This window comes from Sorex fumeus, unplaced genomic scaffold (genome assembly GCF_029834395.1).
Source record: "Sorex fumeus unplaced genomic scaffold, SorFum_2.1 ptg000120l, whole genome shotgun sequence".
NCBI lineage: Eukaryota > Metazoa > Chordata > Mammalia > Eulipotyphla > Soricidae > Sorex > Sorex fumeus.
The window spans coordinates 2,043,942-2,071,725 of record NW_026606177.1 but is presented as its reverse complement, the minus strand read 5'-3'; the positions used below and the strand labels follow the sequence as shown (position 1 = coordinate 2,071,725).

The 27,784-nt window shown below is 61.0% G+C and overlaps 1 protein-coding gene across 4 annotated transcripts in view; it reads left to right on the top strand.

Annotated features, from left to right (window-relative positions):
- The window catches only part of BCL11B (BCL11 transcription factor B), an 88,378-nt gene extending 60,814 nt beyond the window's left edge, over window positions 1-27,564 (top strand). For all 4 annotated transcript variants that reach the window (XM_056135490.1, XM_056135492.1, XM_056135491.1 and 1 more), the window contains one exon: window positions 25,285-27,564. In XM_056135490.1, coding sequence (XP_055991465.1) covers window positions 25,285-27,539 — 2,255 coding nt within the window. In that variant the 3' untranslated portion in view covers window positions 27,540-27,564. The remainder of the gene's footprint in view (window positions 1-25,284) is intronic.
- The last annotated feature ends 220 nt before the right edge of the window (window positions 27,565-27,784 follow it).

Sequence of the window (27,784 nt, the reverse complement as noted above, 5' to 3'; positions counted from 1 at the left end):
CAGGACGTGGATCGGGGAGGAAAGAGAATAATTCCGTAATGAACATTTTTATTCATTATCTCGCGTTTTCAGGAAGTGGATAAGTATCGCGCAAAAGTGTCCGCGATGTGCTCTTTCTGTTTGTTTTTCTAAAAAAAAAATAAAAAATAAAATCATTGTTTGCGGGCGGCCGTGGCCCTGGGCTGGCGTGCGTGGAGTCTTCGAGCTGTGCGCTGGGCATCCTGGGGCTGGGACATGCTTCCTTGCTGCAGCCTCTGCCGGGGGAGTCGGGAGGGACCCTGGTCCAGGCGCGGTGGGTGTGGCTGTCCCCCGAGTGTCCCAGAAACAGCTTCCTGGGCGTGCGCTGGGGCATGGCAGCTGAGACAGGCAGGGCTGTCAGGGGGCTGAGCCTGGGGTTGGCATCTTGCATGTCTGAGCCTGGCATCCTTTGGAGCGGCATCCCAGACCCCAGAGGGCAGTGGCTCTCAGGGTGCATGCAGGGATGAGGCCGGGCAAAGGGATGGAGTCCTGGCCCTCAGGCTGAAGGACCCGGAGCTGTTCACTGCAGTGCCCGCTGGCCTGCGGGTCTGCAGACAGGCGCGCAGGAGAGACCTGCAGCACCAACCAGTAGCCTGTCCTCTCTCCTGCCATCTCCTGCTCCCTCTCAGACTTGTCCCAGGTGGGGGTATGCGGGGGTGGTGTGGGGTTGGACGGTGTGCGTGAGAAACCATTATTAATAGCATTGCCAACCACAGTCTCCTTGTCAAAAAAAAAAAAAAGGAAAACCAAAGTTTTCTCAAGAAGCAAGTGGATTTTAACCATGGGAGGCCACTGCTGTTGGCGTTTCCAAAGCTGGGGGTGACGTTGGTGGCCTGGAGGGAGGGGTTTCTCCCCTGAGGCTGCATCGTGGGCGCTGCCAACCACTCTGGTGCCCTCAACTCTCCTGCTCCCCGGGGAACCCCTTCAGCTGTGTGTGTGTGTGTGTGTGCATGTGTGTGCATGTGCAAACATGTGTCCGTGTGTGTGCACATGTGTGTATGTGTGTATGCATGTGTGTATGTGTGTCCACGTCCGTGTGTGTGCACATGTGTGTATGTGCATGTGCATGTGTGTGTGTATGTGTGTGTTGGGGTTTGGGCCACACCTGGTGGTGCTTTGTACTTACTCTTGGTTCTACGCCCAAGGGTCCCTCCTGGTGGGACTCGGAACCATATGGGGCGGTGCTGGGATCACACCTGGGGTGGCCTTCCAACCCTGTGGGCCCAGGCCTGAGATGGTTGCCCCAGCCGGGGTGCAGGGTGGCTTCAGACCAGGGAGCTCCACCTCCACACATCTGGGACTTCCCTTAACTGGGGTCATGGGGCCAGACTCCTGGGGCTGGGGCTTGTGGTCTGGAAGTGGGACATTTGGTGAGGACACCCACCTCCTGCCCCTGTGCCCGCTCTGGAGTCAATGACTGGGTTTCTGCTCTGTTCCCCACCAGCCTGTCACGCTGAGTGAAGGGCAGCTCTGCCCCCAGGGACTTGGGAAGAATCCGGGGTCATTCACGGAGCTAGGAAGAGCACCCGTGGGGTGTGTGAGTGTGTGTGTGTGTGTGTCTGTCTGAGTGTGTGTGTCTGTCCGAGTGTGTGTTACTGTATGAGTATGTGAATACATGTGTAGGGTGTGTGTGTGTGAGTGTGTAGGAGAGTGTGACTGTGAGTGTAGTGTGTGTCTGCGTGTGGGAGTGAGTGTGTATGTGATTGTGTGAGTGTGTGTCTGACTTGATGTTGTCAGGAGAACCTGATCATTTGAGCATGAGGTAACCATCCCCCCCTTCTTACTCCCCGCCGTGCACCTACCTGGGGCTTCATTTCCTCCCTGTGTCCCCTCATTGGCTCTCTGAGGCCCCCCACCCCCTGCTCCTGAGGCTGGATCTCTGGAAATCGCCATTCTCTTCTAATTCTGAGCTCCCTGACTTCGCTGTGGTCACACCCGTTGGGCACCCTGTCTCAGCTCAGGGGTGTGGCTCCCCCTGGCATTACCTATACCCCAGAGACCACGGAACTCCCGCCCACCACCACCCCTTCTCACTCACTGCTCACCCACTGTCACCCTCCCCAGACCCCCACGAGGTGCTGTCAACAAAGGCCCTGTTGGGACGGGGTGGAGGGTGCAGCCTCTGCTCTGCAGGATGGGGGCTGGGCTGGCAGCGGGGGTCTGTGTGAGCTCTTGGTGCAGTGACCCTGTCCACACTCCGGCCTTCGATGCAGTTGACCGCCCTCTGCGCCTGCCAACGGCCCAGGAGCAGAAGCCTCTGTGTGCTTGGGGTGCCATCAGGGACCCCCATGCCTGCCACACTGCCCCTTCCGCCAACCTCGAGGGTTTGCTTTGGCAGGAGGGCAGTGTCCCCCCATGCGCCTGACCTCATGCCCCCGGGGACGTCTGTCTCTGGAACCTCAGAGGACTCGCTTTGCAGCTGGGCCTGGCTAGTGGCCGCCCCGGAAATTCCTTCCCAAAGTGCAGAACTTTCTTTTTGGAAAAAAAATTGGGGCCACACCTGAGAGTGCTCAGGGGTCTCTCCTGGTGTGGATCAGGGGGTCACATGGGGTGCTGGGATCAAGCCCGGGTCAGCCATGTGCACAGCAAATGCCCTCCCGCCAGGCTGTCTCTCCAGCCCAGAGCGGGAAACTTTCTAGTCCTGGGGCCTATGTACTGGTCATGGGGTCAGTGGGGACAGGTCAGCTGGGCCTCAGGGGAGGCGATGCTGGGGGAGGCCAGGGCACACCCACAGGGCAGAGCTGGACCCCAGAGCCCGCTTTGTGGGCGTGGCCACACACAACTCTACTTGGGGGCTCCCACAGACTGGGGCAGGGGGTTCTGCAGGGCTGGAACCAGGGTCGGCCGCCTGCCAGGAAGCACCTAATCCTTGCCCTGTACTCCAGCCTCCCACTCCCCTTTTTTGTCTATTTGGGGGCTACCTGTATAGCGGGTAGGGCGTTTGCCTTGCACGCAACTGACCTGGCTGACCCAGGTTCGATTCCTCCGCCCCTCTTGGAGAGCCCGGCAAGCTACCAAGAATATCCCACCCGCACGGCAAAGCCTGGCAAGCTCCCCGTGACGTATTCGATATGCCAAACACAGTCACAACAAGTCTCACAATGGAGACGTTACTGGGCCTGCTCGAGAAAATCGATGATCAACGGGAGGACAGTGACAGTGACAGTCACCTATACCGGGGCTTACTCCTGGGAGGATCCTGGGGATCCCAAGGAGGGCTGGAATCAAACCCGAGTCGGCACAAGCAGGCACGTGCCTTCACCTGTGTCCAGACCCTGATCATCCCGGGCAGGGAGGTGGCCTTGTCCTGGCGCTGTCCACCCCCCACCCCAACCCCCCGGGATGCTGCTCTGCCTGGTTGCCAGGTTACGGGATCATCTGTCTTGGCTCCCCAGAGGGGCTGGCGAGGGGAGCAGGGGAGCGTGGCTGCTGCCAATGCAACAAGAAGCCCCGATGCTATCTGGCTCCCGCGTCTCCGACGCCGGACAGCACTACTGCCCAGCTGCCCCGGGGCCGTCGCCCAGCCCAGCGCCGAGCGCTCGATGCCTGAGTGAAACCCGGGCAGAGCGCCAGGCCCCGGGCTCGGGGCTTCTCCATCATTTATCAGCTCCGCGTTTTAATTGTTTCCCGACTTCTTTGCAGATATTTATCTGGGAGGGATTTCAGCACTAGCCGTGGCAGCGCCCGGCTGCAGGCGCCCGGGGGGCTGCTGAAAGGCCGGACCTGAGCTCAGTGTGGGCCCAGGACCTGCTGTCTGGAATTGTCGGGGTCCAGACACTCGGGAACACTCGCCACGGTGTGCAGTGCCAGGCCTAGGTGCCAGGGTGAGGGCACTGGGCTGGCTGGTGCAGTGGTCAGCTCCCCTTGTCTTCTGCTCTCGGCCATTATCAGGGCCCCAGGGGCCGGGGGGCCAAGAGAAGAGGCCCTGGGAATATCAGGGTGCGATTAATGGGGACTTCCCTTCCAGAGATCGGGGGGGGGGTGTCCCTTCAACAACCTGGGCAGGTGCCCTCCAGGCAGGGCACACAGAGGTCAGACCCAAAGTGGCCTCCATGACCTTGGACTGCCCTTTTCCCATGCTGCAGCCTCAGTTTCCCCACCTGGCTCCATGGGGCACCCTCGTGTGTCAAAAGCCCCTTCAGTTCCGCGTGGGCCATCAGGGTCGGGCCTGGTGGGGGACCACGGGCGGGGTTCCCCTGTGTGCCCTCCTCGGGTCGGTTGTCGTTCTGTGCCAGCCGTGGGAATAATTCAACTTCTGAGAGGATTCAGCTGCTGAGCGCCCAGGTAGAGACCCCCCGCCCCCCGCCCCCAGTTCAGAATGCAAAGAAAGCCACAGTGGCCATCCACATCCACTGCCCTAGCACACGGAGGGGCCGGGCTGCGTCCTAGGAAGGCTTGGCCGCTGGCCATGACCCTGCTTCCGCCCAGTCTCCTGCCGTGTTCTGGGCCAGAGCAGCTGGTCCCTGGCCTGTCCCCTGCTCCTGGGAGCTGTCGCGGGCCACCAGCATGACCTGGAAGGGGACGCAGCTGCCCAGTTCCAGCCTGGCCCAGCCCTGGGTGACTCCTCGTGTCTCCTCCTCCAGTCCGTTTGGGGGTGTGGTGGACAACAGATGCCCTTTGCCTTGGGGTTCAGCCCACCGGCTCTGCCATGTGTGGGTGGGCAGGAACTCCCCCGCCCCCCGACACACAGTTGCCCCCATCCAAGTGGCTGGATCCCGCTGGAGAAAGAATTGTGGGCACAGCTGCCAGAAAGGGGGCGAGTCACCGTCCCTCCTACCTGCCCCTTGCCTCTTAAGCTGGAGACCAACCCTTCATTGTAGATTTGGGGATTTTATTTATTTATTGCTTTTTTGGGGGGGGGGGTCATACCCAGCGATGCACAGGGGTTACTCCTGGCTCATGCACTCAGGAATTACTCTTGGCTGTGCTCGGGGGACCATATGGGATGCTGGGAATCGAACCCAAGGAGGGCCGTGTGCAAGGCAAACTCCCTACCCACTGTGCTGTCTCTCCAGCCTCAGGTTTGGGGATTTTAAACTTTGATCCCTTTTAGTAGTGGGGCCCGATTGAGGCCAGGCTTGGCTAGAGAGGGTGATGCTGGTGGGAGTGTGTGTGTGTGGGGGGGGGAGGGCTCCACACTCAACCCCACAGGGCGGGGTGGTGCCTGCTGGAGAGAGAGAGAGAGAGAGAGAGAGAGAGAGAGAGAGAGAGAGAGAGAGAGAGTGTGTGTGTGTGTGTGTGTATAGCTCCGCATTGACCCTACAAGGCAGGGTGGTGCCTGCTAGGGCATGAGTGTGTGTATGTGTGTGTGTATGTGTGTGTGTGTGTGTGTATCTGGTCTCAACCCCACAGGGGAGGGTGGTGCCTGCTGGAGTGTGAATGTGTGTGTGTGCGTGTGTGTGTGTCCAGCGTTGACCCCACAGGGCAGGATGGTGCCTGCTGGAGCATGAGTATGAGTGTGTGTGTGTGTGTGTGTGTGTATGTGTGTGTGTCTCTGGCATTGACCCCACAGGGCAGGGTTGTACCTGCTGGAGAGTGTGTGTGTGTGTGTGTGTGTGTGTGTGTGTGTGTGTGTATACCTGGTCTCAACCCCACAGGGGAGGGTGGTGCCTGCTGGAGTGTGAATGTGTGTGTGTGTGTGTGTGTGTGTCTCCAGCATTGACCCCCACAGGGCAGGATGGTGCCTGCTGGAGCATGAGCATGAGTGTGTGTGTGTGTGTGTGTGTGTGTGTGTATGAGTGTGTGTGTCTGGCATTGACCCCACAGGGCAGAGTGGTGCCTGCTGGAGCATGAGTGTGTGTGTGGGGGGGGGGGGGGGAGGAGGAGTCTCTGGCCTCCATCCCCCACCGGACACAGACATGTATGTTGGTGGCGATGCAGGATCTCTCGTCGTTGTTTTGTACAGCAAAGACTCCACGTTAACCCGATTGTTAAAAATAACTATTAAGAAGAGAAAGGGGTGATGCCGGGCTGTCTCCATGGCCAGGGGAAGGACGTCTGTTCGCAGGAGAGTGGCGTGAGGGTGCTGTGTGACTCTGCACTCCTGCCACTGATCTCAGATCAGGGTGGCATCACTTATTGTGTTTTTTTTTAGCAGCGGAACATTTTTCCAAGAGAGGAGAGAGAGGAGACGGGTGCGGTCTCTCCTCTGCAGCGGGGGCCTCGGTTCTCTGGTGCCTTGTGCCGTGCCAAGTTTATGGTGATTATTCCCTCAGAAAATAAGGTCCTTTCCCCCTCGCTTGCAACTTTCTGCCCTTGGCATCTGTTCTCGCTTCGTGGACGAACTAGCCTGTGTTCTGACAATGGGTTAAAGCAAGCACTTATTGAAAAGCATTCTCTACTTAATTACATTTCCTTCTTCTGGAAGCTATTTTAATTTTTTTTATAATCACATGTTAATTGTGTATTAGCGGGGCCTTTCTGATTAGTTGAAAACATAATGAAACCTTTGTAAACAACACAGGGAGGAAGAGAGGGGAGCGTGTGCGACAGAGTCGGTGGTGACGAGCCAGCTCCAACGGCCGAAACAACCACGTGGCTGATACCCGGGCGGGGTCAGTGGCACCTGGAAGCCCCAGTTTGGAGGGATGGCAAGTGGGCAGGCATGGCCTGGCTACTAACCCCCTCGAGACAGAGCAGGGTGGGCTCATGAGTGACCCCACTGTGCTGGGCCTTCTGCACAACTGCTGTCATTCAATTTTCATGCATCCATTGATCTGTCCATCCGTCTGTCCATCCATCCATCCGCCATCCATTCATCCACCCATCCATCTGTCCATGTACCACATATTCACACATCCATCTATCCACTCATCCATTCACATATCAATAAATGTACCTGCCCATCCATCCATCCTTCCACCCACCCATCCGTCCGTCCGTCCGTCCATTCGTCCATCCATCCATCCATCCATCCAGCCAGCCAGCCATTCATCCACCCATCCATATATCCATCTGTTCATCCATTCATTCACTCATCCATCCATTCATCCATCTGTCCATCCATCTGTCCATCCACCTACCCATCCATCCATCCACCCACCCACCCATCTATCCGCCCCTCCATAATTCATTCATGATTCATGCAGGGAGGCATGCATATATCTGTAGCACTGTAGCACTGTCCTCCCGTTGTTCATCGATTTGCTCGAGCAGGCCCAGTAATGTCTCCATCGTGAGACTTGTTGTTACTGTGTTTGGCATACTGGATATGTCACGGGGAGCTTACCAGGCTTTGCTGTGCAGGAGAGATACTCTTGGTAGCTTGCCGGGCTCTCTGCGAGGGGTGGAGGAATCAAACCCGGGTCAGCCGGGCCGGCTGCATGCAAGGCAAATGCCCTACCGCTGTGCTATTGCTCCAGCCCATATATCTATCATTCATTCATTCATCTGTTTATCATTCCTCTATGCATGTATCCATATATCCGCCCATGCATCAATCTGTCCATCCATCCATCTATGCACCGGTCCACCTAGCCACTCCCTGTCCATCCTCCACCCTCCATTCAAGCTGGTCTGCATCCATTCATTCACTCATTCATGCATGCATCCATTAATTCACACATGTATCCACTTGTTGTCCACGCACGCATGCCTCTGTCCATCTCTCCATCATTCTCCCATCCATGCACACATGCCTGTGTCACCTCTCCATCATCCTCTCATCCGTGCACGCATGCGTCTGTCAACTCATCATTCAGCGTTCGTGATGCATCTGCTTACTCACCCATTGATTCATCCATGTCCTCACGTATGTACTCATCGAGGCACTGTCTCCCTCCCTTCCTTCAGCTGCCCACTCGTTCATTTATTCTCATTCTTTTGGAGGGATAATCCTCCCAAGTGATGCTCAGGGGGCCCAGTGGCCATTGCGGCGGTACTTGGTGAACCAGACAACAGAGGACAATTCCGTTCCAGAGCCTGAGGATGTGGAGTTGCTTGGATCTCATAGTGCCAGGAAGGGTGGCGGCCAAGCTGGCAGGCTTGGGGGCTTCCAGTGATGCTCGGGGTGGGGGCCGTGTGGTGCTGGGCATTGAGTTGGATCAGACGCAGCCCTACCTCATCTCCCAGGCCCTCCTTCTCATAGCACTGACCACTGGCTTCCCCTGCTGAGCATTGCCATAGGCACCGTTCTTTCCCAGCATGCTCTGGGGGTTCTTTCCCAGCATGCTCTAGGGCCTCGCTCTTCTTCTCTGGAGAGGCGTCTGTGGCCCGGGGTTGGGCTTCCTTGTGGACTTGGAGCCAAATCCAGCAGGAGAACCGCTCTGGCTCTGCATCCAGCCCTTCCCTGGCCAAGTGCAGCAGCTCCAGGGACAGCTGGACCCTGTGACCACTGCAGGAGGGGACAGGGCCTTGCTGGACTGGACCTGGGAGCATTCTCTGCGCGTCTGTTCACATGTGACGTGTGTGTGAGGGCTGGCGTTTACGCACGTGCAGGCATGTTTGCCCATCTGTGTGCAGGTCTGTGTATGTGCATGCAGGCGTGTTTGCATGTGTGTGTGTGGGTCTGTGTACGTGCATGCAGGCGTGTTTCCACATCTGTGTGTGGGTCTGTGTACGTGCGTGCCGGCGTGTTTCCACGTCTGTGTGAGGGTCTGTGTGTGCATGTTCAGATGTGTTTCCACGTCTATGTGCGGGTCTGTGTACACACATGCAGGCGTGTTTCCACATTTGTGGGTGGGTCTGTGTACATGCGTGCAGGTGTGTTTGCACATCTGTGTGTAGGTCTGTGGACATGCGTGCAGGTGTGTCTGCACGTCTGTGTGCGGGTCTGGCTTGCACCTCGCCTGTCGCCCCCACCAGCTTGTGCTGGCCACGCTCCCTTTCCGAGTGGACCCCCTGGAACTCTGCTGTGTTCCCCACCCCCAGGGGCGGCCGCCAGGAGGTGGGGGGCGTTGATGTTTCAGGGCTGTTATGGGGGGTGCGGCCGGAGCGTTTCAGGTGCCAGGGCTACTGTGCAGGGCGCCAGGCTTGCCGCCTGGAAAACCCTGCCAAGAAAGCGCCGTGAAGAGCCGCCAAACCAAACACGCGCGTTCCGGCCAGTGCAGCCGGCTGGCTTCTGCAGGGAGAGCAGGGGGAAAAAAAAATCAACTTTCTGATTTGGAGTGTTTCTACAACCAAGAAGAATCACTCCAGTGATTGTTCTAAAAATATTCTAGAGGCTGCACATTTTCAGAGGCCTCTGCGTGTGCCGTGGCCCCTTAATTGCACGTGGCCGTTAGCGTCTACAGATCCGGTGGGCAAAGGGCTTCGGTGTGCACGGACATCCCCGCCCTCCACCCCCACCCCGGCGTCAGTGCCGAGGGAGTCAGTGGCAGACCGGCACGGCACACTCGCTCTTGATCTCTCTGACTCCAGGAAGTCCGTGGGGGGGGGGGGGGGGGGGTTTGTGGGCCATAAAACTCGCCTCTAACTGCAGCATGGTGGGCAGCCCCCGGCATGCCCCGCTGAGGCCAAGCCCTGCCCGGGTCCCTCAGTGGCAGGGTTCAGGTTGCAGGTTGGTGCTTGCTGCCCGTTGGCACTGCCATGCCTGGTGCGAGGCCCTGAGCTTGGGGTGGGGGAGCCCCTTTCCAGAGCCAAGGGGGTCTCCGCAATGATGCTGGGGCTGGGATTCCACCCACTTCTTCGTTGCCAAAAGTGAGTGGTCTCCCCCCTCCCTGCCCGCCCTCCCCACGCCACTTCTCACTTTCTCTCTCTGTCTCTCTCTCTCCCCCACTTTTCTTTTGGAACCTGGCTCTCATCCACGGCCAGGCTGCTGGGAAAGCAGAACTGACCAGGAAGACTAGGAAGGCGCCCCAGCACCCACAGGCGGCCGGGAGGGAGGGCCAGGCCTTTGCTCACCCTCTTCCCCACGTCCCCCAGGCCAGGGGCACCCACTGCCCATTGTGGCCATCCAGAATGTCTCAAGGCGTGGCCAGAAGCTGCCCCCTGGGCCACCACTGGTCGAGCCCCGCTTCCAGGCTGGCGTCTGCACCTCCAGAGACGCGCCTGAAGAATATTAATATCTATTTTTAGGATTCCGAATCACCAATAATCACAGGGTGGACTCAAGACCTTAGGAACTGAGATGGGATTTCCACGCTTGTATTTTGAACTCCAGAGCAGATTGGAAAGTGGAGGCCCAGGATAGCGGGGGTGTGTGGGGGGGGTGGGTTTGTCCCTGCGGAGTGGGCTGGGGTGGGGGCTGCATCTCCCCCGGGCTGTCCGGCTGTGATGGCCAAGAAGGGCGGGGGCTGCGGGGAGACTTCAACTAGTCAAATCATGTTGCTTTGGAAAAACGTTGCTGAGCTTCTAAGACGACTCTGCTTGAGTTGGGCTGCTTGGAAGTTGTGTTGGTGACGGGACACTTCCGGAGCTGGGCGCGCTTGGGGCAGTGACGCTCGGACACTCTCTCCCTCCTTCCTCCTTTTGTTCTTTCTGTTCTCCCTCCCTCCCTTCCTCCCTCCCTCCCTTCCTCCCCTCTTTCTCTTTCCTTCTCTTTTTCTCCTTCCTTCCTTCCTTCCTTCCTTCCTTCCTTCCTTCCTTCCTTCCTTCCACCTTTCGTTCTTTGTGTCTTCCCTCCTTCCCTCCCTCCTTCCTTCCTTCCTTTCTTTCTTTCTTTCTTTCTTTCTTTCTTTCTTCTTTTCTTCCTTCTTTCCTTTCTTCCTCCTTTCATTCTTTGTGTCTTCTGTCCTTCCCTCCCTCCCTCCCTTCTCTCTCTCTCTTTCTTTCTTTCTTTCTTTCTTTCTCTTTCTTCTTTTCTTCCCTCCTCTTTCATTTCTTCCTCCTTTCATTCCTTGTGTCTTCCCTCCTTCCCTCCCACCCTTCTCTCTCTCTTTCTTTCTCCCCCTCCCTCCCTCCCTCCCTCCCTCCCTCCCTCCCTCCCTCCCCCTCCCTCCCTCCCTTCCTTCCTTCCTCCCTCCCTCTCTTCCCTCCTTCCCTCCCTCCCTTCTCTTTCTCTCTCTCTTTCTTTCTTTCTTTTCTTTTTTCTCTCTCTCTTTCTTCCCTCCCTCCCTCCCTCCTTCCCTCCCTCCTCCCTCTCTCCCTCCCTCCCTCCCTTCCTTCCTTCCTTCCTTCCTTCCCTCCTCCTTCCCTCTCTTCCCTCCTTCCCTCTGTGCTATTCTAACCCTTCCCACAATTCTGTGAGTGGACGGTGCTGCCTCACTCTTGGGGTGCCCTGGAGGGCCTGAGGCCAGTGGTCCCTCCACCACCCTGACCCCTTTCCAGGGTCTGCAGCTGGCACCCAGAGGGCTTTGTGCTGGCCGAGGCTCTTCTGGGCTCTCCCACCCCTTGCCTCTGGTGGGCCTAGCCAGCCGGGCCTCTGGACTCTGCTCCCCAGGACCTGGTCTTGGCGCTCTGTGGCCCGGCCTGGACCCTGCAGGGTTGACCTGAGGACCTCCTGCATGCACCCGCAGCCGCCTCTGCCCCATTTCTCCCCTCTCGGCCCTGCGGGTGCTTTCCTGGGGTGAGTGAGTGGGTGAGAATCAGTGTCTCAGCCCCTGGCCCTGCCCACCCCCAGCCCTAGCCCTGCAGTGACACTGGTCAGCGGCGGCTGCCTTGCACGCAGGCGTGGGCCCACGTGCACCCAGGAATTGTCCTGTGCACCTGTGTGCGGCCGGGGTGCCCGTCCCCCGACGCCGTCCTGCAGGGACTCCGAACGCTGCCGGGGCCTGGTGAGGATCTGGCCTGCCGGTGTCCCCGCCGCGGGCCGGGTGGAGCGAGCTGGCACCGAGGCACAGGCAAGGGCTGCAGAAGAGCCGCGGGTTTTTCATATGGAAATGTGAAATAATGGGGTGATTAAATAGAGCTGTATATTAAAGTACATCTGACATTAGAATTACCATAATGTGCTGTAGCCTTAGGCTGAGTACTTTATTTGCCATCTGCGGCGGCCCAAAATCCCCCGGGGAAGCGCTAAAATATTCTGAATAAACTCAGCTCGAGTTCTTATTGAGAGTAAAATACCATTTGTGGCACGTCGTATTGATTCGTCTTAATTGTGGTGCAGAAAAGAACATTCACTCGCTGATGACTTTTGTGCTCGGTGACAAGCTGGCTGGGGTTACTTGCACACTGCAGTTGGTTAACCTGGGTTGTCGGGCGACAGGCCGGGCGGGCATCTCTGCTGCGGGCGGGAGCTCGTGCCACCCCAGGGCGGCGCAGCTGGGGCCCTGCCAGCCGCCCCCTGTCCTCCCGTGGAGACAGACTCCTTGGCGGGCCAGGAGGATGCGCCCTCTGGCAGGCGTTTCCCGGTGCCCGGCTCGGGGATGGGGTCCGCTGTGAGCCCGGGGGATGATGGCCGAGCTGCCCCAGGGACAGGCACTGCACACGGAATGCGCCCCAAAGACTAACAATAAGGAAAAAGACCCCACCAGGCAGATCCACCAGACCAGGCTGGTTCCGGGGAGTGTGGAGTGTGGGGGTCCCTGGGCCCTGGTCGGTCGGCCGCTGAGGTCTGGGGACCAGGGGTGGGTGGGGTTGGCGAGGCGAAGTGAGTCATCAGAGGAAGAACGCGTGGTGAGCCAGACAGTGCCCCCCCTTGCCGGAGTCCCCCCTGTAATTGCCTATCATTAGACACAATTTAAATATTCAAACATTCCCCACAAACCTTGGGCTAGCATGTTTTTATTACAGATTCAGAACAAGGGAATAACCTTTAACTTCAGAGACAAATGAGCCAAATTTACAAGTGCTCGTCTGCTGTTTTCCTATGTTTTATCAATCCCCGCGGACCTGAGCACTTTGGCGGCGCCGCCGCTCAGCCCCGCGTCCATATATTACGACTTGTTTGTCGTGGCTGGGAACGCGCCTCCCCTGCGTTGGCTAACCTCTGTCACTCGGCGTGGAGGCGCTCCGCCATGCCAATTATCTCCTCAGAACGGAATGTGCTGCCACCCAGGCGAGACCCGGTGCCCCCGCAACCCTTCCCGGGTGGAGCGGGCAGATGTGGGTGGATCTCAGAGAAGGCAGGAAGGGGCTGTCCAGGTGACCAGAGGCACAGATGATGACGATGGGGGGTGTCCTGAGCCTCGGGGACAGAAGACATGGGCCCTGCCAGCATGCTGTGCCGTGGCTGCCCAGCCGTGCTCGCTGAGCTCCGAGCACACACGTGTGCATATTCATACCTGCACACGCATATACGCACATGCACTCACATATGCACACATGTACCTACATTCACACATGTACACATGTGCACACAAACACAGGTGCGCACGTGCAAACACACATGCACACTTCATACACGCACGCACATGTGTGTACACACACGCACACACACATGCACACCTGCATACACACATGCACATGTGTACATGTGTACATACACAGGTGCACACGTGCATGCCTATTCACATATGCACGCACATATATGCACATGCACACATATGCACACATGTATACCTACATTCACACATGTACACACATGCACACGAACACAGGTGCTCACATGCATATACACAGGCACACTGCATACACGCACGCACATATGTGTACACACATGCACACACATGTGCACATGCGTACACACACATGCACACATGCATGCATATTCACACGTGCACATGCATATATGCACATGCACACACATATGCACACACGTATACCCACATTCACACATGTACACATGCGCACATGAACACAGGCGCTCATGTGCATATACACATGCACACTGCATACATGCGCTCACATATATATACGCACATGCACACATGTGTACGCACATGTGTACATGTGTATACACAAACACACAAGTGCACACGTGCATGCATATTCACACCTGCACACACATACACACCTGCATGCACATATGCACACATGTATACCTCCATGTGCACGTGGACACATGCGCAAACGAACTACAGGCACTCACATGCATACACACATGCACACTGCATACATGCACGCACACATGTGTACACACATGCACACGCATACGCACATGTGCACATACAAACACACAGGTGCACATGTGTATACACACTTGCACACAGGTGTACATGCGAGCACCTCTGGCTCACAATCCTTGTCTGTTTCTTTCTTAATGTGTGTCTGAATTTTTCCATTAAAAAATAAAGATGGGGCAGAGATAGTTCGGAGGTTCAGGTGCTTGCTTTGCATGAGGCCGGTCCAGGTTTGAATACCCAGCACCACCTTGGCCCCCCAACCCTCACCAAGAGTGGTCCTGGAGCACAGGGCCAGGAGTACGGCCCGTACCACTGGCAGGTGTGGCCCCAAAACCCTAAAAAATATATAATCTGATAAGGGTGGTTTGTCCCGTGTGCTCTCTTGCTGCGGGCTGGCTCAATTCCTGTCCCTATTTTTGTAGAATTGTTTCTGGGAACATGAAGCGTGTGAGCCCACGGGGAAGGGAAGGCTCCTTTAGGGGCAGACGTGCGGGTGGTTTCAGGGGCGTCAGACTCGGTGCTCGCCTGACAGGGAAGCCGCTTCCGGGGTGGGCTGTGCCCGAGCCCTCAGGACACCTGGGCGGGTCGTCGCTGTGTGAAGTCCCGCCGTGTGTGTCGGCCTCGGCTCTGCCACCTCACTCCAGATGGCTCTTCTCACCCTGCCCTGGCCCCGCGGTCAGCCGCGCGAGGCCCTCTCAGGTCTGTGGCCGCTTCCTGGGCCCCAGCTGCACACCTGGCAACCACAGACACGGGCAGTTGAAATCGAGACTGTTGGGGGGGGTGGGAAGCGTGGGGTGGTGCCTGCAGCTGCCTGTGCACCCGAAGGCCTCGCTATTCTACCGAGAGCCTGGAGCGCCCTGTTCCTGAAGGCGCCTCCCCTCCGAGGGCGTGTGGATGAGATGCAGGAACTGGAGTCTTGTTGTCCGAGGTTTTCTTGTCCCCACCAGCTCTCGGCTCGAGGGACGTTGCGTGTGGTGGGATGGGGCCTGGTTCTAGCTCCAAGCCTTCGTATGCTTACAGAGGTCCCTGCACCCCCCTTCAACCTGCCCTCTGAGCCCCTGTCCCACCTCCACACCTCCCTGCCTTCCCGCCCTGGCTCGCCCCCGCTGTGAGGCCCCGAATGACCTCACGCCGACTCTGTGGAAGGCTTCCCTTGGGTCACTCAAGTCCCCAGAAGGGGTGACCTCCGCCCAGCGTGGGGAACCCAGTGGGCTTCTTGCAGCAGAAGTGGAGTGCGAAGGAAGGCCAGGTACCCTGAGTCCTCCACAGCGCTGGCCGCAGGTCACCTATGCGTGTCTTCCTGGTTGTCTTAAGGTCTTAGGGGCAGAATAAGCGCCCCAGTGAGTGTCCTCTGGGCTGGGACGGGGCTGTGGGTGTGGGAAAGCCTGGCTGAAGGGACAGGATGGCCACCTGCAGACTCGCCCTGGTGCTGTGGGGGAGATGTCCCCCGTGGGCATGTGCAGACTCACCCTCGGGGGAGATGTCCCCCCCCCCCAGCATATGTGGACTTGCCCTGGGGGGAGATGTCCTCCGTGGGCATATGCAGACTTGCCCTGGGGGTGGAGGGGGAGATGACCCCCCACGGGTGCTCACAGACTCACCCTGGGGGTTGGGGGTTGGAGACCTCACTCCGTGATCAGCAGCGCCCCTTTCTCAGCTTGACTCCCGGGACAGGCCGTGGGGGCTTAGCCAGTGCCCCCTGTGGGGTAGGCGCCTTGCTCTCTGGTCTGTGTCCAGGGCTGCTCATACCTGGCTGGACTCTGCCTCTCCTCTCACGGTGCCCGCCTGAGAGTGTGCCCGTGCCCAGGTGCTCCCTGGGGCATGGGAACCTGCCCCCCAGAGTCATCTTAGCTCAGAGCCGGGCTTCGGGTTTGGGGGTGTGCTGCTGTCCAGGGGACGTGAAGGGAAGCATCTTGTCTCCATGAGGGGGGTCTCCATGTCCCCAGACCCTCAGGGGCTTCCCCCTGCCAGGCCCCTTCCTCCTCGCCAAGGGTCCGATGTGGCCCTTCCTGCCCCAGGCCTGCGGCTCCAAGGAGGAGTTGCCAGGCCCTGCTGGGTCAGAATCCTCTTCACTGCTGGCCACGCGGAGTGGGCAGCCTTGGGAGGTGGATGCACCCACGTGCCTGTGGGGCCCAGCACAGGCCCAGGACCCTCCCTGACAATGCTGACCCTTGTTGCCCCTTGGCTCTTAGAGCCCACCAAGTGGCCATGGGTTCCCTGGCCCAGCACTGGTCAGTACCGACTGAGCAGAATCATGGGTCTGGAGAGGGAGACAGAGAGAGAGATACAGAGAGACAGAGATAGAGAGAGACAGAAACAGAGACTGGGAGAAAGAGATGTAGAGAGGGGGAGAGAGAGGGGGGGGGAGCGAGAGAGAGCAGAGGGGTTCATGCTGGAATGGTGCTCTGGGGCTGGTGACTTGGAGGTGGGTGCTGAGCCCGTGCCTGGGGGTCCCCAGCATCTAGGGTGGTTGGTGTAACTGCCCAGGGCGGTCGTGTGTCCTGCTGACCTGATCAGGGGAGCCTGGGCTGAGTCCGCTCTGGGCCGGCAGCCCCCTCAGGTGGGGCAGACCCCAGTGCCTGGAGGTGGGAGTGTCAGTGCCCACCTGGGCAGCGGTGGACAGAGATGCAGGAGCTGTGTGTGTGTCTGCAGCCCGGGGTCCTCACAGCACAGCACAGAGCTCAGCGGGTGTGGACAGAGCAGCCCCTTGGGGCTCGGAACCCCTTGGCACGTGTATGGATGGTCCCAGTGTGGGGATAGAGGGACGGGGTGGGAGGACTTGAGCCCTGCCCCCTGGTACCACTACGGGCTCAGTTCCCCTGGAGAGTCCCCAGACCCCATGAGCCACACCCTCTTGGGACCCCCTGTTCCCCTCTGTCACACCCAGGGGGGATAGTGGGGGCTGTGGCCCCTGGTTTAGGTGACCTGTCCCCCCGGGGCCCCAGGTTTCTGGGCTCTGGCTGGGGAGTCGGGGATGGATTGGTGATGTCTGGATGGTGCTGGGGGGTGGAGTAGGGGATAACGCCCCCCCCCCCCCCATCCTGCCAAGGGCTTCTGGGCCTTTCCATGAGACAGCCAGTGTGGTTGTCCTGAGTGGTTCGCTCTTGCCGCACACCTGAGCATCTCAGCTCACAAAAGGGGTGCATGAGGACGGGGAGCCCACCCGCCCACCCCGGGCACACAGCCCTTGCCTGGTTCTACCCGCCGCCCAGCAGCCTGGGGGCATGGGTGTTCCGTCCAGGACTCAGCCGCCATGTTGTCCCTGCTTGCGTTTACCTCTCAGGCTGTCAGCCCTTGCGTGTGGGCCTGCGGCCGTGCTGTGGTCAGCCCCCCGCTCCCCTCCCCTCCCCCCAGAGCTGCGCTGGACAGAGGCCGTGAGAATCGGGTGCAATGGCTGGCCGGTCTAGATGCAGGAGCCCAGCCTCAGATGCGGCCACTGGACACAGCCTCCAGGGCTGGGGACAGGGAGGCAGCCTGGAACGGAGGAAGGGGCGTCTCCCCCCTCCCCGGGGTGGGCAGAGACCCCGGTGATTCCTCGGGAGCTGTGCAGACAGCACCCGAAGTGGCTTGAGAGTCCAGAAGGGCTGTCCTCCCCCGGGCAGCGGGCACTGGCCTCCAGAGAGAAGAGAAGCAACTCCCTCCCACCGTCCCCGCCTCACCCAGAGCCACTTCCTGTCCCTGCCTCCCCCAGGGTGGCTTCTCAGGCCCCCTTCCCTAGCAACTCCCCACAGCAGCCAGACCCTGGGGGGGTTCCCAGCTGGGTTTCTGTAAAGGTCAAGGTGGTCTGCAGCGGGGCAGGAGGCCCCCCGTCCTCTCTCGGCAGGTTTCACAGTGACAAAAGGCATAGCAAGAAGGTTGCTTCCCGGCAGGTGGGTCTGGGCTGGGGGTCGAGCATCTGAGCTCGGACCCTGGACACGGTGGTGAACAGCTGTGCAGTGTTTTTGCAAACGGGGAGTGCAGACCCAGGTCAGAGGGCAGCCTCCAGGGCGGGCCGTCTAGCCTTGGAGGACACTCTGCGGGACGTCGGTCGGGGCCAGCTCGTGCAGGGGCCGGGAGGGACGCCCAGGCTCTGCGTCTCACAGGGCGGCAGTCTTGGCATGGAAGAAGAAGTCGGCTTCTGGTCCTTTTCTTGTGCCTTTATTAGTGTCAAATTGGGCACGGGCAGGCTAGATGAATGCCGAGTTCGCTTGGCGTTAACAGCAGTGGGGACCTGCCCTCCCTCTGTCCAGTTGGATGCCAAGCTTCCCGGTAACATAAGATGCTTCCTCAAGGTTTTCACGCTTGTACCTCCCTGCACCTCAATGCCCCAGAAGCTACCTGGGGGTTCTTCCTGGTTTTAGTACTGCCAGAGAGACGTCACCCCTTCTCACCCCCCATACGGACCCCCAGGGAGGGTCGATCAGCACCAAACACTAGGAACCCAAGCTCAGGGCTTGAAGAGGGATCGAGGGCTGGCTGCAGAGACCCCAAGCTCAGTCCCCACCACTGTGGTCCCCCGAGCACTGCCAAGTGAGCCCGCTGGGTGTGGCCGTAGGATCCTAAGCCCTGCAGGGCATTGCCAGTCCGGTCACTGGGCTGTCCAGTCAGCAGAAGCGGCTCCCAGGTGCCCCTGGGAAGTGGTTGGGTGTCCCCCAAATAAAGCCAAGTGCCAGCTGTCACATCTGCACAGAGAGAGTCACGGAGACCACAGTCAGGACCCTGCTTGGCCCTGCCCAGCACTTTGGGGGGTGCAGTGGAGTACCCAGTTCCACTTACGAGGGAGCCAGGGCCCAGAGAGGCTTTGTGACTTAGCCGCTCCATCCTGAGAGGGTCTTGGGGTGCTGAGAACCCTGGGGTGATGAATTTGGGTGCTCGAAGGGGCTTCCATTCCAGCACAGACAGTGGGTGTGGGCACCTGAAATGTCTGGGGGAGAAGGATGCCGGCAGGGCAGGGCTGGGCTCCGGAAGCCTGGCTGGAGCCAGGGGACGTGGCGGGCATGGCTAGGGACTCCGAGGCTGCTGCAGCCATGGGGAGGAAGCCCTGTGACCCCCGGCCCCCACTCGCTCTCAGCCCCACGCAAGCCGCGGCCATGTGAGGAGTGGATAGCCAGGACTGTCCCACCCAGCCTCGGCCAACTGCGTGTGCCCGGAGTGTAAACCGCAGTGTAAGCTTCCAGCGGAAACCCATTCTGAGGCCTGTCATGGACTCTCGGACCTTGTTCCATTCTTGGAAGCCAGCAGGCCAGGGCTCAGGGCTGCTCCTGGGCTCGAGACAGTTGCGGGTGTGATAAGGAACCACACACTTTCTTCTAGAAAAGAGGCAGTGGGAGAGGAGGAGAGTGGGCTGGGGAGGGCCTTGGAGGGCAGAACCGCTCGGAAGATGCTAGACTCCCCGACGGGCTCAGCCTGGTACTGAGGAGAGTCAGGGTGCAGGGAGAGTCTAGGTGCAGGAGTGTAGGGAGATGAGCCCTGAGACCTACCCCGTCTTCCTGGTCCAGCTGCTGGGGCCTCCTCCCATGTGGTGCTGGGCTGTGTTAGAAGAGTCTTTTTTTTTTTTCTTTTTGGGTCACACCCAGCATTGCTCAGGGGCTACTTCAGGCTCTGCACTCAGGAATTCCTCCTGTCAGTGCTCGGGGGACCATATGGGATGCTGGGAATCGAATCCGGGTCGGCTGCGTGCAAGGCAAACACCCTACCTGCTGTGCTATCGCTTCAACCTCCAAGAAGAGTCTTTTCTTTTTGGCCTTTTTTCGTTTTCAAATAAGAAGTAAAATCACCTGAACCCTAGGACATGCAGCCACGCGCATTCCCAGCCACACGTGTTCTTGCAGCTGCCGTTTTTGGGGACCCCCCACCCCCTTGAATCTTTTCATCAGCCACCTCAGCCCCGGAGAGCCCCAAGGAAAGGAAGATGCTGGAAAAGGAGGTGGGGAGGGAGGGGGGCGGGGATCCGAGCTGCAGGGTGGAGGTGCTTAGGCGGCTCTGTGCTCTGGTCAGGTGGGAACCGGAGGGCAGGCACCGACTCTCGGCCCGGGAGTCAGGGCCGTGGCCCGTGGGCCTGTCTCCAAGCATTAGCGTCAAGGTGGGTTTGTGGGTTCTTGAGAATTGGATGGAAGTTTTGCAGCAGGTTGGGGCGAGAGCAGTAGTGCAGCGGGGTGGGCGTTTGCCTCGTAGGCAGCTGACCTGGGTTCTGTCCCAGCACCTGAGCCTGCCTGGGGTACTCCTGAGCACTGCCGGGCATGGCTCCCACACCAAAAAAAAAAAAAAAAAGGAGAAAGTTTTGTAGGGAAAACCCCCAGATGGGGGAGAAGTTGTGGTGTAAGTGGGTGGTTTTGGGTCTTGCTACATGCCTGTCTCTCCCCTACCCCCGTACCCTGTCACCCCACCCGCCCCCTGGTCCTGCCAGGTGCCATCTGCTTGTGCCAGGGCCCAGAGGCCTGCTCTTGTCCGAGCCTGTTTTTTTTTTTTTTTTTTTGCCTTTTGGGTCACACCCGGCGACACACAGGGGTTCCTCCTGGCTCTGCACTCAGGAGTCACTCCTGGCGGTGCTCAGGGGACCCTATGGGATGCTGGGAATCGAACCCGGGTCGGCCACGTGCAAGGCAAACGCCCTACCTGCTATGCTATCGCTCCAGCCCCGAGCCTGGTTCTTGAGCAGTGTTTGGGCTCCTGGTCTGGGAATCGGCCTCTGGAGGCCTTGTCACCCGTGTTCCCCGGCTGGGGCTGCTGCTCTGTGACCCGTCATTGGCCTCTCCAGGGCAGTGTTCCAGTGGCTCCCTGTCCGTCCCCTTCCCCCCATCCCCCCGGCTTTTCTTGGGCGTTGGGTGAGGTTTGGGTGAGAACTCTGCTCTCTTGCCCTCTGTCTGAGCCCGGGGCATAATGACAGCCATTGGCTGGGGCTTCATCCCCTGCCCCACCCCAGTCTTTTGTCGCCCTCGTTTGACTGGACGGCTATTTGACGGGCAGGATTTCAAAGGACCAATCAACTTTACCAATCCTTCCCCCCCACCCCGCGCCTTTCCCTCCTCGCCTTAAGAGCACTTCATCTGTGTCCTTAGCCGCTGTCCAAAAGGGACTTTTCTTTCTCTTTGTGTTTCTTCTTATTGATCACTGGCTGTCCCCTGGCTTCAGAAAAAAGATGGGCAGGTGGCCACAATGGCTGGGAGAGCGTCGAGTTGAGTCACCTCCCCCATGCATTTCAGTGACCAGGGCAGTGGGACCAGTGGAGGGGATGTAGGATGGGGACGGTGTGTGTGTGTGTGTGTGTGTGTGTGTGTGTGTGTGTGTGTGTGTGTGTGTGTATGGACGTGGAATGGGGACAGTGTGTGTTGTGTGTGGACACGGGATTGGGATGGTGTGTGTGTGTGTGTGTGTGGTGTGTACACAGGATGGGGATGGTGTGTGTGTGTGTACGTGTGTGCATATGTCTGACACCCCACCCCCACGGGGAGCTGCCCACCTGCCGAGAAGGCCTCCCTGCTGCTTTCCACGGGGACATTTCTGGGACAGTGGTGCCGGAGAAGCCAGCGGCATCCCAACATCTCCTGGAGCTGGTCTTAGTTCAAAACACATTTTTGTGGGGCCTAGAACCCACCCAGCAGTGCTCGCTTGGGGCTTGCTCCAACTCTGTGCTCAGAGAGCACTCCTGGCTGAGCTCGGGCACCCTAGGGGGATGGGACCTCAGACGGGCTCGTGCCACGCTGGCACTTTCCCCGAGGTCCTCCTGACCCAGGCTTCCTTGGGATTTCCTGTCTTCCTTCCCGTCTCTCTCCTCCTCATGCGTCCTCATCCTGAGACACAGGACCCGCCCTCAGGCTCCTCACTGTCCTGCCTGTCCCGAGTTCTGGCCAGGGTGCCTCCAAGCTTGGACAGCGCCTTCCTGTGATGCTGCCATGTGGCTTAGGGACATCTTGGACCTTAGGCTGAGCTCAAAGAGTCGGACAGTCGTCACCTTGGGGCGCTGAGTTCCTGTCTCTTTCAGTGTTGTTTTGGGTGATGCTCAGGGTCACTCCTGGCTCTGCACTCAGGGATCACTCCTGGTGGAGCCCGGGGGACCCTATGGGATGCTGCGGATTGAACCTGTGCAAGGCCAGTGCCCTCCCTGCTGTCCTGTCCAGGTGCTAAGGCCCCTGAGCCTTCCTAAGGGTGCAGCTCCCCAGCCCTCTCTGGTAGCCTGTTGAGTAAAATGAAAGTAAATCTCACTCACATGGGGCTCAGAGGTCGTGGTGGGAGGCTGTGATGGAGAGTGGGGTCTCTCAGGAAGGTGCAAGGGCGATAGACAGGCCTGGGGGAGGGCAGCGCGTGTGCGTGGCCTTGCGTGGCGTTGGGGAGGAACTGCCCATCCGTTCCTGCCCTGCGGATGGCAGCTTCTGGGGGAAACGCAAAGCTTCCATGGGGTGACACCCCCGAGGGAAAGGCCTGTGACATTTGTGTCCACTCTGATTTGCTTGTGACATCACCGCCACGTGCAGCGGTGGGCACAGGCTGTGTGGGCCTGGAGGGCGGCTACCCCGGGACTGACGTTGGGCTCCCACCTTCCAAGCACGCCCTGCAGCTCTGGGTGCCCGAGCCCTGCCCAGCCCTTTCTTTTCACAAGGTCTGTGTGCGGGCGGGCAGCCTGGCACGTGGGTGGCCCTGAGCTCCACCCCTACACCGCCTGGTTTCCAGAAGGCGGCTGGGCGCAGCCCTGCTGGTTCCTGAGCACTGAGGCTGGAGCAGCACCTTTGCGGAACCCCAGCACCCAGCTGTCAGGCCCCCACTGCCGAGACCCCCAGATGCCCGAGGACCCCGGGAGAGCCCCTGGAGCATGGTGTTTGGCAGAGGCACTTGTGGTTGGCAGGAACCCCCCGACGGGACTGAGGAGGTGCGGGGGCGACTGTGGTCCCCTAGTCAGTGTCGGGGTCACCTCGGGCACCCTTGCTGCAAGAACGGGAGCTGCTGGCTTGATGGGGCAGAGGCCAGGGAGCAGCTCAGCCCGTCCACTCACAGGACAGCTCACTCGTGTGCACATGCACCCAGGCACACACATGCACGCACACATGTACACACGTGCATGTGAATGCAGTTGCTGGAGTGTGTGCCGCTGTGGCGCCTTGGTTCGGGGACTGGCTGAGGTGGTCACAGGTATGGAGTGAGAGCCCAGAGGCTCCCAGACTGGGAGCTCGCTGAGCTCCAGTGACCAGACTCCTGCATGGCCACGAGGCCACCGCATTGGGCTGCGAGGTGATGGAGGATGAGAGGACCTTCCCTTGGGGGCGGGAGAGAGTCGCTTCCGCACTCAGCTTGCATATGGCGGCAATTCTGGTCCATTCCTGGCACCACAATTGATCCCCTTGTTGACCCGCAGGAGTGGCCCCTGAGTGCTGGCGGGTGTGGCCCCAGACCAAATCCCCCTGAGATCTTCACTTTCCGGAAGCAAGGGCTGGCACACCTCCCTGAGTCACCTGCTGAGTCCCTGGGCTTGAGGAGCTGGGGCCTGGTGGAGAGGCTCGTGGGTCTGTCCTCCTTTGGGCGGGGCGAGCTTACTGACCCAACCCCAGGCAGGTGCATCCCCCTTTGGGCAGGGCTAGCTTGGGGCCCTGTGGGGGTGTGTCCCCCTTTGGGCGGGGCCAGCCCCATGTCCCCTGCGCACGCGTCCCTCTGGGTGGACCTGTGCTCCCGAGGGGATGTGCCCTCCTTTGGGTGGGGCCAGCAGGTGGCCCCGTGGTGGTGCATCCCCTGTGGGCAGAGCCAGCCCAGTGCCCTTGTGAGGGTGTGTTCCCCTTTTGGTGGGACTGGCCCAGTGACCTCACCCTGTGCAGGTGCGTCCCCTTTGGGTGGGGCTCAGCCCAGTGGCCTTGTGGGAATGCGTCCCCCTTTGGGTGAGACCAGCCTGGTGTCCCCTGCGCATGCGTCCCTCTGGGTGGTGCCAGACCTGTGCTCCCAAGGGGGTGTGTCCTCCTTTGGAAGGGCCAGCCCGGTGCCCCTGTGGGGGTGTGTCCCCCTTTGGGCGGGGCCAGTCCGGTGTCCCCTGTGTACAAGTCCCTTTGGGCGATGCCAGGCCTGTGCCCCCAAGAGGGTGTGTCCTCCTTTGGGTGGGGCCAGCCCAGTGTCCCCCTCCCCCGTGGGGTTGCGTGGCCCCTTTGGGCGGGGCCAGCCTGGTGTCCCCTGCACATGCATCCCTTTGGGCGGTGCCAGGCCTGTGCCCCCAAGAGATATGCCCTCCTTTGGGTGGGGTCGTTCCGATGTCCCCTGTGTATGTGTCCCTTTGGGCGGTGCCAGGCCTGTGCCCCCAAGTGATGTGTCCTCCTTTGGGCGGGGTCGGCCCTGTGTCCCCTGCAAGTACATCCCTTTGGGCGGGGCTGGCCCGGTGTCCCCTGTGTACGTGTCCCTTTGGGTGGTGCCAGGCCTGTGCCCCAAGAGATGTGTCCTCCTTTGGGTGGGGCCATTCCGATGTCCCCTGTGTACATGTCCCTTTGGGCGGTGCCAGGCCTGTGCCCCGAAGAGATGTGTCCTCCTTTGGGTGGGACCATTCCGATGTCCCCTGTGTACATGTCCCTTTGGGCGGTGCCAGGCCTGTGCCCCGAAGAGATGTGTCCTCCTTTGGGTGGGACCATTCCGATGTCCCCTGTGTACATGTCCCTTTGGGTGGTGCCAGGTCTGTGCCCCAAGAGATGTGTCCTCCTTTGGGCGGGGTCGGCCCTGTGTCCCCTGCAGGTGCATCCCTTTGGGCGGGTCTGGCCCGGTGTCCCCTGTGTACATGTCCTTTGGGCGGTGCCAGGCCTGTGCCCCCAAGAGATGTGTCCTCCTTTGGGTGGGGCCATTCCGATGTCCCCTGTGTACATGTCCCTTTGGGCGGTGCCAGGCCTGTGCCCCAAGAGATGTGTCCTCCTTTGGGTGGGGCAATTCCGATGTCCCCTGTGTACATTTGGGCGGTGCCAGGCCTGTGCCCCCAAGAGATGTGTCCTCCTTCGGGCGGGGTCGGCCCCGTGTCCCCTGCAGGTGCATCCCTTTGGGCGGGGCTGGCCCGGTGTCCCCTGTGTACGTGTCCCTTTGGGTGGTGCCAGGCCTGTGCCCCAAGAGATGTGTCCTCCTTTGGGTGGGGCCATTCCGATGTCCCCTGCGTACGTGTCCCTTTGGGCGGTGCCAGGCCTGTGCCCCCAAGAGATGTGTCCTCCTTCGGGCGGGGTCGGCCCCGTGTCCCCTGCAGGTGCATCCCTTTGGGCGGGGCTGGCCCGGTGTCCCCTGTGTACGTGTCCCTTTGGGTGGTGCCAGGCCTGTGCCCCCAAGTGATGTGTCCTCCTTCTGGCGGGGCCGGCCGGGTGTCCCCTGCGCGCGCGTCCCTCTGGGTCCCCTGCCCCACCCCGCGCCCCCGGCCCCCTGGCTCACGCTGTCCCCCCCGTCTCTCTCCCCCGTGTCCCCGCAGGTAAAGACGAGCCTTCCAGCTACATTTGCACGACATGCAAGCAGCCCTTCACCAGCGCCTGGTTCCTGCTGCAGCACGCGCAGAACACGCACGGCTTCCGCATCTACCTGGAGCCCGGCCCGGCCAGCAGCTCGCTCACGCCGCGGCTGACCATCCCGCCGCCGCTGGGGCCCGAGGCGGTGGCGCAGTCCCCGCTCATGAATTTCCTGGGCGACAGCAACCCCTTCAACCTGCTGCGCATGACGGGCCCGCTGCTGCGGGACCACCCGGGCTTCGGCGAGGGCCGCCTGCCCGGCACGCCGCCCCTGTTCAGCCCGCCGCCGCGCCACCACCTGGACCCGCACCGCCTCAGTGCCGAGGAGATGGGGCTCGTCGCCCAGCACCCCAGTGCCTTCGACCGAGTCATGCGCCTCAACCCCATGGCCATCGACTCGCCCGCCATGGACTTCTCGCGGCGGCTGCGCGAGCTGGCGGGCAACAGCTCCACGCCGCCGCCCGTGTCCCCGGGCCGCGGCAACCCCATGCACCGGCTCCTGAACCCCTTCCAGCCCAGCCCCAAGTCCCCGTTCCTGAGCACGCCGCCGCTGCCCCCGCTGCCCCCGGGGGGCACGCCGCCGCCGCAGCCGCCGGCCAAGAGCAAGTCCTGCGAGTTCTGCGGCAAGACCTTCAAGTTCCAGAGCAATCTCATCGTGCACCGGCGCAGCCACACGGGCGAGAAGCCCTACAAGTGCCAGCTGTGCGACCACGCGTGCTCGCAGGCGAGCAAGCTCAAGCGCCACATGAAGACGCACATGCACAAGGCGGGCTCGCTGGCCGGCCGCTCCGACGACGGGCTGTCGGCCGCCAGCTCCCCGGAGCCGGGCACCAGCGAGCTGGCGGGCGACGGGCTCAAGGCGGGCGACGAGGACGGCGGCGACTTCGGCGTGGGCGGCGTGGGCGGCGGCGTGGGCGGCGGCCGGCGCCACCACCACCACCACCACCCCGAGAGCGACCCGTCCTCGCTGGGCGCCGAGCCCGAGGAGGAGGACGACGACGAGGAGGAGGAGGAGGAGGAGGAGCTGCTGCTGGAGAACGAGAGCCGGCCCGAGTCCAGCTTCAGCATGGACTCGGAGCTCAGCCGCAACCGCGAGAACGGCGGCGTGGGCGTGGGCCTGGGCGTGGGCGGCGTGGGCGGCGGCGTGGTGGTGGCGGGCGCCGTGGGCGCCGCCGCCGCCGCCAAGGCGCTGGCCGACGAGAAGGCGCTGGTGCTGGGCAAGGTCATGGAGAACGTGGGCCTGGGCGCGCTGCCGCCCTACGGGGAGCTGCTGGCCGACAAGCAGAAGCGCGGCGCCTTCCTCAAGCGCGCGCCGGGCGCGGGCGGCGGCGGCGGCGCCCCCGGGGAGCCCGGCGCGCCCGGCGCGGACGACGACGAGGACGCGGCGGGCGGCTGCGGGGACGCGGGCCCCGGCGGCGTGGGCGTGGGCGTGGGCGGCGTGGGCGTGGGCGGCGTGGGCGTGGGCGGCGTGGGCGGCGTGGTGGGCGCCGTCAACGGGCGCGGCGGCGGCTTCGCGCCCGCCGACCCCTTCCCGGGGCTCTTCCCGCGCAAGCCCGCGCCGCTGCCCAGCCCCGGGCTCAACAGCGCGGCCAAGCGCATCAAGGTGGAGAAGGACCTGGAGCTGCCGCCCGCCGCGCTCATCCCCTCCGAGAACGTGTACTCGCAGTGGCTGGTGGGCTACGCCGCGTCGCGCCACTTCATGAAGGACCCCTTCCTGGGCTTCACGGACGCGCGCCAGTCGCCCTTCGCCACCTCGTCCGAGCACTCGTCCGAGAACGGCAGCCTGCGCTTCTCCACGCCGCCCGGGGACCTGCTGGACGGCGGGCTGTCCGGGCGCAGCGGCACGGCCAGCGGCGGCAGCACGCCGCACCTGGGCGGGCCCGGGCCCGGCCGGCCCAGCTCCAAGGAGGGCCGGCGCAGCGACACGTGCGAGTACTGCGGCAAGGTCTTCAAGAACTGCAGCAACCTCACGGTGCACCGACGGAGCCACACCGGCGAGCGGCCTTACAAGTGCGAGCTGTGCAACTACGCGTGCGCGCAGAGCAGCAAGCTCACGCGCCACATGAAGACGCACGGGCAGATCGGCAAGGAGGTGTACCGCTGCGACATCTGCCAGATGCCCTTCAGCGTCTACAGCACCCTGGAGAAACATATGAAAAAGTGGCACGGGGAGCACTTGCTGACTAACGACGTCAAAATCGAGCAGGCCGACCGCAGCTAAGCGGGGCGCGCGCGCGCGCGGGTGCGTGTGTTGGGTGCGCGCGCGCGCGTGTGCGCACGGGTCGGGCGGGCGGGCGGCCGGGCGGGCGCCCCATCCCTGTACAGAGGTGGAACGTTCTCTCGGTTCTCTTGCCAGCCGGGAGAATGCTGACCTGATACTTACTTGCCTCCGCATCCTCCCCATCCGCCCCCTCCTCCTCCTCCCCCATCCATGTCACCGCCACTTAGCACCCCCACGTGTCCCTG